The sequence below is a fragment of the Phoenix dactylifera genome, chromosome 8 (assembly GCF_009389715.1).
Source record: "Phoenix dactylifera cultivar Barhee BC4 chromosome 8, palm_55x_up_171113_PBpolish2nd_filt_p, whole genome shotgun sequence".
In the NCBI taxonomy this organism is placed as follows: domain Eukaryota; kingdom Viridiplantae; phylum Streptophyta; class Magnoliopsida; order Arecales; family Arecaceae; genus Phoenix; species Phoenix dactylifera.
Genome location: NC_052399.1, coordinates 29,889,288 through 29,898,555, shown reverse-complemented (window position 1 = coordinate 29,898,555; position 9,268 = coordinate 29,889,288). Strand labels below are relative to the sequence as shown.

Here is a 9,268-nt window from a genome sequence, read left to right as displayed (position 1 = left end):
TCATATATAGCATGCATAAATTGGAACTCACCAGTAAATCCAAAATCACTCATCATATATTCCAGCTATGTCCCCCAAAGCTCTAAACAAAGGTAATCAGACGCCGTCCACTCCCTTTCTTTGGTCTTCAACTACTCTCCCTCGAAACCTGGGCTTGGTAATCCGACAACCATTCAGAAAACCGTTAGATTCCGGCTTTCCCGCTCCCTTCCTTCCCCCAACCTTTAAACGCGGAAAAAACCGTCGTCTCCTTTTCCTCCCTCCAGCGTGAGAAACCAAAGGCGTCAACCTGCAGCGGAGCCACCATGCCCTCCAAGCTCCGCAGGGCCATCGGCGCCGTCAAGGACCAGACGAGCATCGGCCTCGCCAGGGTCTCCAGCCGCGCGAACGGCTCCTCCAACCTCGAAGTCGCCATCCTCAAGGCCACCTCCCACGACGAGGTCCCCGTCGACGACCGCCACGTAACCGAGGTCCTCCTCCTCACCAAATCCTCCCCCCTCGCCGCCGCCGCCTGCGTCCAGGCCCTCTCCCGCCGCCTCGCCCGCACCAGCACCTGGGTCGTCGCCCTCAAGTCCCTCATCCTCGCCTTCCGCGCCCTCCGCGACGCCGGCCCCGACTTCTCCCGCGAGGCCCTCTCCGTCGCCCCCCGCCACCGCCGCCTCCTCGACCTCTCCACCTTCTGCGACGACTCCTCCTGGGACTTCACCGCCTTCGTCCGCACCTACGCCCTCTACCTCGACGCCCGCCTCGACTCCGCCCTCCTTGGCAAGCTCGGCAACCTCCAACGCCGCCGCGGCGCCTCCGCCAACCGCATCGCCGGCATGAAGCTCCCCCTCATCCTCGACCGCATCGGCCACTGGCAGCGCCTCCTCGACCGCGCCGTCGCCACCCGCCCCACCGGCCCCGCCAGGACCAACCGCCTGGTCCAGATCTCCCTCTACGCCGTCGTCCGCGAGAGCTTCGACCTCTACCGCGACATCTCCGACGCCCTCTCGCTGCTGCTCGACAATTTCTTCCACCTCGAGTACCCGGCGTGCCGCGAGACGTTCCGTGCATGCACGAAGGCTTCGAAGCAATTCGAAGAGCTCGACTCCTTCTACAGCATATGCAAGAAGGTCGGCATTGGGAGGTTGTCCGAGTACCCCAGCGTCCACATGATCTCAAAACCACTCCTCAAGACCTTGGAAGAATTCCTCAAAGATCACGAGAACTCCTCCACCACCAACGGCAAGCTAAGAAGCCCTCCCAAGTTGAGCCTTCCAGCCCCTCGCCGTCCGGATTCAGATGTCTGTGATCGGATTCCGGTGACACCGAAACCTGGCCGGCAATCATTCTGTTCCACAACCGGCTGGGAATTCGTGAATTCCGACCAAGAATGGCCGCCAGAGGGACCTGCTCGAGCAAGCTTTGCAGACAGCAAAAACAGCATTGGAGAGAGTTATGGCACGCTCTCGGACCTCCTATCATTCGATGATGAACGAAGATCATCGGCTCCTTCGGATTCAGATCGAGAGAATGGTGTTGTCTTGGATCCAGTCTCACTCAACTACCAGCCGAAGCAATCGACTGTTTCGAGTTCAAATCGAAAGGATGTCATGGTTCGGGATCTAGTCCCAATCGACAACCATTCTAAGGCATCGACTGCTTCAAGCTCAGATAGAGAGAATGCAGTGGTTCTGGATCTAGTCCCTTCCGACAACCACCGATCGAAGGCATCAGCCTCTCCAAATTCAGACTCGTGGGAGCTCGTCTTAGTTGAGAGTGCAAGCAAGCTGTCGAACAAATTGAGTAGCAATTCAATCAAAGAACCCAAAAATCTGAAACTGGACAGTCTGTTGGATACTGCATCAGTCCGTCGGTTTCCCGTCAACTATTACAATCCATTCCTTCATGATCTTGGAGAGAAGAATTTAGCAATTGTGCCATCGCCGCGGTCATCATTGCCTTCGCCGCCGACATTCCAGGCGGCGAGGCCGAATGAGGAGTCAGCTAAGGAGGAAACAGAACCTTCCGCGCGGTCGTCGTCGCAAATACATTCACCAGCGTTGACTCAAACGTCGGGTGTGTCTGCCATGCAGCGGCAGCAGCTGCTCAGCGAGCAGCAGATGTGGATGCAGTATCAGAGAAAGATCATTGCGAAGAATTTGGAACGATAATTTTGCTGTAATCTTTGTAAAGATTACACAGTCATAGAATAGATGGTATTTTTTTTTATAGTAAGATTGAATTCAAGGATGTATCCATTGTTGGTTATTAGAATGGTACCTACTGGTTTCATTTGAACGCGCCGACAAGTCATCGTATTTTGTAACTTTATCAGTGTTTTAGTAGGAGGGATTTACGATTTCATGCAAATATTTCTTTGCTTGTCTAAGAGTTCCATAGCTTTTAACTCATCGGATATCCCACCTCACCAGTCACCTCAAAAAAGAAAGGGAAAAAAAAAAAGGAAAAGTCTTTTTAACTCATCTTCTGCAATGAAAGTAGACTCTCTTGATAACTCTCGACTTAGAAATTTCCCAGATTTCCAATCATTTAAGTGTCAACTGTCAAGAAGCATGATAAATTGATAAAATCAGACACACAGGTTCATAGACAGCAAAACAATTCTTTTTCTTAGGAGTGTGGACACTGGCTGGGCATAAATGGATAATCTACTACTAAATTTAGAAGTAGTAGATGTCTGATTTGTACTGTAATATTTAGAGCAGAAAGTTGATGTGATTATGGAATCCGTCGATAGGTGTAATGTAAGTTCTGGATGCAATTCTCATTTTTTTCTTGCTTTTTGGCGCACTACTGAAGATTTGTTATTATTTTTTCTCGTCTCTCCTTTCCTGAAAAAAAGGGAGGTGCCAGGCTCCACCCACTTCATTAGAAGATTAAGTGAAAACAGAGGTTACAAGGGGTGATCTCTGTGGGAGAAGGTGTCACTGAGGAGCAATACAGAAGACTAATATTTTTTTTACATGTATACCCTCCAAAATATATAAAATTATATAAATATACTCACAAAATTGCTATTTATATATATATATCATCAAAATACTTATTTTGCATGTATACTTTTTTTTTTCTTTTTTGTATGTGTACAGTATACCTATACCATCTAATACCATTAAAAAATAAACGATTTAAAATTGAAATAACTGAAATACCCTTACGGGTAGACTTGCAATATATATATATATATATATATAGATATAAATAGCAACTTTGCAAGAGTATTCATGTAATTATGCATATTTAGGAGGGTATACACTTAAAAAAATTTAATAAAAAATGATCAAAATTTAGTAAAAATAATTTATTAATAAAAATAGTAAGAAATATTAAATCATGTTAATATCAACTCTTATAGAATAAATCATGTTGCTTTTACAAAATTCTCACCTCAAAAACAAACAACTACTCAATATTTACGAATCAATAAAAATATTTTACTAATCTAAACATCTATAATTAATTTAATTCGATGTGTTTTAATATTTTAAAAATAATAAAGAATATATAGACGTCATAGATTTAATAATAATAATTATATCACAATTAAATGGAAAATGGTATTACCAAAATGTTCATCTAATATTCTAACTGGACCGAGTTAAGATATTAAAAAAGAAAATTGATAATGTGACTCGATTTTTATTTTTTTTTATTTATCGCCAACTGAATCATAAAAAACTGGCAAATTTCAACCGAGTTTTAATTTTTTTACTAGATTTTTGAAATATATATCCTTCTAAATATGAAAAATTATATGAATACCCTTACAAAGTTGCTATTTGCGTGTATACCCTTACAAATTTTTTTTGTATATCTACCCATAAGAGTATTTCAGTTATTTTAATTTTAAGCCGCTTATTTTTTAACAACACTAAATGGTATGGGTTTATATGCAAAAAAAAAAATGAAAGATTTTTTTGTAAATAGTAATTTTGCGAGGATATTTGTATAATTTTATATATTTAGGAGAATATACATACAATAAAAATCTTAAGAGATCGCAACATACTTTGGATGAGCACATTAACGGGAGAGAAAACAAGACTGCTGCAATATTCTAAGATGATAAGCCTCCATGAGAATAGAAGGAAGAGAGACTTCTTTAGCATAGCCATTGAATTGCTGGCTTTGTGGGAGAATATGCGAAGGTTTCTTTCTTGTCACAGTGGCCATGAAGGCATCAAAAATGATGCCGCAATGCTCTATATGCAGGAACTACTTGAAAGAAGTTCCTGCACTACACAAAAAAAGAAAACTTCCGACTCTTATTTGCCGATGCTTATTCCAAGCGTCGGCAAAAAATTTTCTCCGTCAACATTTGCCGACGTTTTTTAAAAACGTCGGCCAATGATGACGCTTAAAAGCGTCGTCGAAGTTAATATGTAATTGACGACACTTTTAACGACGCTTAAAAGCGTCGTTAAAAGCGTCATCGGAATCCAAAAAACTACCTCATTTTAGTCCCACATCGGCAGATTTGAAAAAAAAATAATTGTTTATATAGCCAAACCCAACCACTCCGCACGGATAGAATGAAGGTACTGATCGAGGAGGTTATTTGTATTGAATGGAGGAGAAGATGCAAACAACAAATGATAATTTTCTTGGCAAAATGGTAATTCGCGACGCTTTAAAGCGTCGGAAATTAGCGACGCTTTTAGAAACGTCGGAAAATATTTTTTCCACTGTAGCATAGGCGACGCTTTACCGACGCTTTGGAAAACATCGGGATGGTTTCTACCGACGCTTAAAAGCGTCGCTAATAGCCAAAAAAAGCGTCGCTAATGTCCAAGTTTCTTGTAGTGCTGGAGGCCTATTCATCTTGTGAAGAGGGAGAAAAATCCTTAAAAATATGCGCAAACTAGGGGCAGATGATCCATAGATCATCAATTAAGTCAGGACCAGTGTCGGGGGTGGAGGGGGGCCATACCCTTTAGTCGTCCATTTATGGACCGGAATGTCAAGCATTGGTTTTGTTTTCTCCACAGATACTGCATTACTCGCAAAAAACCATGAGCATTGGCAATTTACTAGGTAAGTTCAGAAGGTAAGGAGTTCCTGGTGTAGGACTTGGTTTCTCCGACAGATGCTGGTTGGTTCTCCTCTCTTTGGACATGGAATGCATGGAAGAAATGTATGGATTCCTTGATACCAAGGAGTTTGTTCAGAGGAGAACCAACCATTTTTGAAAAAAGATCCCTCCATTTAATGGAGGCTGTTTGAGTAGTGAAAAAAGATTGTATTTATAATAGTCTCCATTTTTTTTCCCTCGCGAGGCGCCTTTTGGACAAAGCTATGAGAGGAGCTTGAACCATCTCAAAGCGGATAATACCTCGCGCAGAAATACAACCTCTTTTCCTGCTTTAACAAATAGGGTGCTCCAAAGGGGCGTGGACCGTCCCACCATGACTCCGTACGAATCCTTACCACTAGGGAGGCTAGTGTTGAGGGTGGAGGAGGGTCATACCCTTTAGTCCCATATTGCTTGAGTGGTGAAAAGCATTATGCTTATAAGGGGTCTCCATTTTCTTTTTCCTCGCGAGGTATCTTTTGGACAAAGCCGTGAGGGGAGCTTGAAACCATCCCAAAGTAGACAATACCTCGCGCAGAGATACAACCCCTTTTTCTGCTCTAACAACCAGCATTACAAAGTGAACAACAGAAACCATAGATCCATCCTTGTCTGCCTAACAATTCTCCCATATTTAATCTATTCTTCAAGGCTAACCAGATGAAGATTCTGATTTTTTTTCTGTGGCAGGTAGCTTCCACATGGAAGGAGCCAAAGGGAGGACAATTTCCCCCCCCCGGTTCAAGGATTGTTAGTTATGGATATGGTTTTCACCAAATCAGTGCCTCATAATATATTAAGACTCATTTTTTGGCCTGCAGTTCTGATGGAAGATTCTTTGCTCGTCCAAGTAGGCCTTTACAATCTAATCACATCATCTCTAGAGAGGTGGAAAAGACCTATTGTCATATCTTATTCTTTTCTCATTCCTTTTGTTTTTTTTTCTCTCTTGTTCAGAATCTCCCAAGTACCAAAATCCATTTAACCTATGATGTTTTGGATCTTGCTAGCAATTTGCTGAGGTGCTTCGCCTCTTTTTTCCACAAGCTGGCATAGAACTTGACTCCTGACTGATTGCCTGGGCAAATCAGTGAAACACTTTATTCCATCCCTGTTGTAATCCATCGTAACTCCAGCCTCCATCTCAAGTCGACTGGGGATGCCACAACCAAGCTACTGATCCCTGCCATCTGAAAGAGGCTATCACCTGGCAGCATTGGTAGAATTTAGAGTTCAAACCACCTGCATTTGATTTTGTTGGATATATATACACACACGTATTATATGAAGAATTCGTTTTCAGCAAGCAAAAAAAAAAAAAAAAAACCATCTGCATTTGAAAGCGTTGTTACACCAAGGACAAAAGATCCATCCCTTCCGTAAAACTTTAAAGAGTGGGAGTACTTCTTACTTGCCATCGACCAGAGGTGTTTGCAGCAGTGCCGAGGAGTTCAAAACTGCAATTATGTGGATATTTCATGAACATTAGAGGGCCTTAGTGCTGCTTAATTTCTTGAACAAGAAATTAGCTATTATGTTATAATGGATATATTACGAGCTATTATTATGTTTATCCATCAACACTTACATAATTGCATTATTATGTTATAATGGATAGCTATTAAAAAAAATCATTACTGACTATGATAACAATTACAATGATCATGTTTGTTTAGTAAGATACTGACCTTCATATTTTATCCAAGCTGAGAATTTGGTTTGTTTAGTAAGATGTAAAGAAAATCTCGGCTCTCATTATCTGAAATTGATATGAACCGGCAATACTCATGACTTTCTTAAATAATTTTAAGTTAATAATTTCTGAAACCAGTGCAAATAATTGCTAATATTGGAATTTGGAGCCTCCTAGTCCTACTCTCCTATAACATTTTTTTTTTCCAGTAATACCTCGTCTCCTATAACTAGCAAGCAGTACGTATTCCATCTAGTAATGGTGTTTAATTAAAGTACGTATTCTGCTGGACTGCAACGAGAAGAAAAAGAAGAGACGAGATGCTGGAGAGATTTTTTTTATTATGGGCATAAATAAAACACCTTGAGAGGTATTTTTGTGGAGATTTTTTTACATAATATCTTTTTAAATATTAAAGTTTGCATAAATATCCTCTCAAAATTGATATATACCTTCGTAAAATACTTGTTTTGCTATTCTGTTTTTTTATCCTTATTTTTGCATATGTACCCATACCATATTTATAACTAAACACCGTTAAAAAATTAACGGTTTTAAATTAAAATAACTAAAATATACTTAATGGATAGATGTGCAAAAAAAAATATTTATAAAGCGATTGCGATAGAGGATAAAAAAATAATTTCAAAATTTTATTTTATTTTTAATTAAAATAAATATGGTTTTTATTAATGGTGTCAAAAGAAATCTTATATTAGGGATATTTAAAAAATAATATTTCACGAGGATATAGAAACAAATATAAATTTTTAGAGTATATTTATAGAAATTTAAATTTATAGAAGAATATTTATATAAGAAAATATTATTTTTTTTGGGTATCGAGGGAATCGACCCAACCCCCATAGTAAACTCTCTGGGGCGCCTCCTCTTCTCTGGGCTCACTTTCTCCTCGCTAGGATCCAACAGAGTTTCTCCCAGAAAAGCCCTTAATTAATAAGGGAAGGGAATTATCATGGAAAGGGTTGGGTTTAAGCAATGGCAACCCCTAAAAACGGATGGCAAATTGTTGGCCATCATAGAATTCCTCTAGGCCCATTTATATGAGGAATGGTGCAATCACACACACTTCCTGTTCATTAATGGGCTTGCTATCACCATTATTGTGTGACCTAAAATCTCATATTGGAACCATGGTATTGAAATCTTAAATTGCACTTTTCTTGGACATGATGTTAAAAGGAACAGAGTACGAAGCTTTTGGTTGATCTCTATAAATATTTTATCAACTTGTATCTCAAGATGTATTGATGAAAGATATTGAGCAGAAGGGTCAGATATGGGATGCTCAGTATACCTTACACACACCATGATGTTGGCCAAAATGCAATCTTAATAGACTTAAAATTGGATACTGAAACGATATACTAAAATTGTATTAGTGAGTTTGCTCATGCACTGATGCAAACTCCCAGATTACTTTGTCAAGATCTTGCACTTTTTTGAGCAGTTAGCTCTTGACTACTTCCCAACCCGGACATGCAGTGACCAAAAAGCCATATATAATAGATTAGAGATCATAGAAATACATCGAATTCATATCTATGACCTGTCCTTGAATAATGATACGGCGTTGGATTCTGGTGTTTGTCCTGTAAGAGGAGCAGCCAATTTGGGACCGCGAAAAGGAAGTTTCAGAGCACCGCCCGCTAAATTTTAATTTTTTTTTTGCCTTTTCCAGTAGTTCATTGTTTTTATATCATTTTATCTCCTATTTTTGCTGACCGTCGGATCAATCGGCCCGGCCAAATAATTGCACCCCGGAGTCGTACCTCGCCAGCTCACCGAACGAGAAATCCATACCGTCGCTTCAACATCAGACGGACATCAGGCAGCAGAGCGATGTCAGACGCAGAGGCTCATCCTGTCAGCCGCCCAAATCTCAGCCCTTCACGTGGTGGACCCTCACGTACATCACCGACCAAAAGGCTTTGCTGGACACGTGGCGATCTCCTAATGGATAAAATGGGGATAAATAGATGTTCCCGGTCCGAAAGGTGCCTTACCTGATCGGGGGAACAAATCATTGGAAGGCGGATTTAAACGAAAGAGGAGGAAAGAAAAAACGACGGTAACTAACGGCAGGGGACGAAGACGCCGTTAAGGTGCCCAGTCGGGGCCTGAGGGGAGGGGCGAGTCAGGTTACGTTCCCGAGGTAGCGGTAACTTTTTCTTTTTTTTTCTCTTTTTTTTTTTTTTTACTCTCTCGCTTCGCTCCTGCGGGGCGGTTTAAAGGTCGGAAAACGACGGGTGATGGGACCGCGACCGGGGCCCTATCACCGAAGCCGTCAGACGCCGCCGTTAGATCGGCGATCTTTTGCGCGATCCTCGCCACGTTGACGACGTTCGCAACCGCGGCGCTGCACCATGATGGCCGCGGGCCCGCGGAAGCGCAGGAGCGGCTACATCCCATAACGCCCGCATAATTTTTTTATGCGAGCACAAATCAGATCTAGTACAAGCTTGTAGTTGTACGAA

The 9,268-nt window shown here is 41.5% G+C and overlaps 1 protein-coding gene across 1 annotated transcript; it reads left to right on the top strand.

Moving 5' to 3' along the window:
• The first annotated feature begins 262 nt into the window (after positions 1-262).
• On the top strand, positions 263-2,355 carry LOC103704969 (clathrin coat assembly protein AP180). Its single transcript, XM_008788512.3, has one exon. The coding sequence runs from the start codon at positions 306-308 to the stop codon at positions 2,154-2,156; it is 1,851 nt and encodes a 616-aa protein (XP_008786734.2). The 5' UTR covers positions 263-305; the 3' UTR covers positions 2,157-2,355.
• Positions 2,356-9,268: the final 6,913 nt, after the last annotated feature.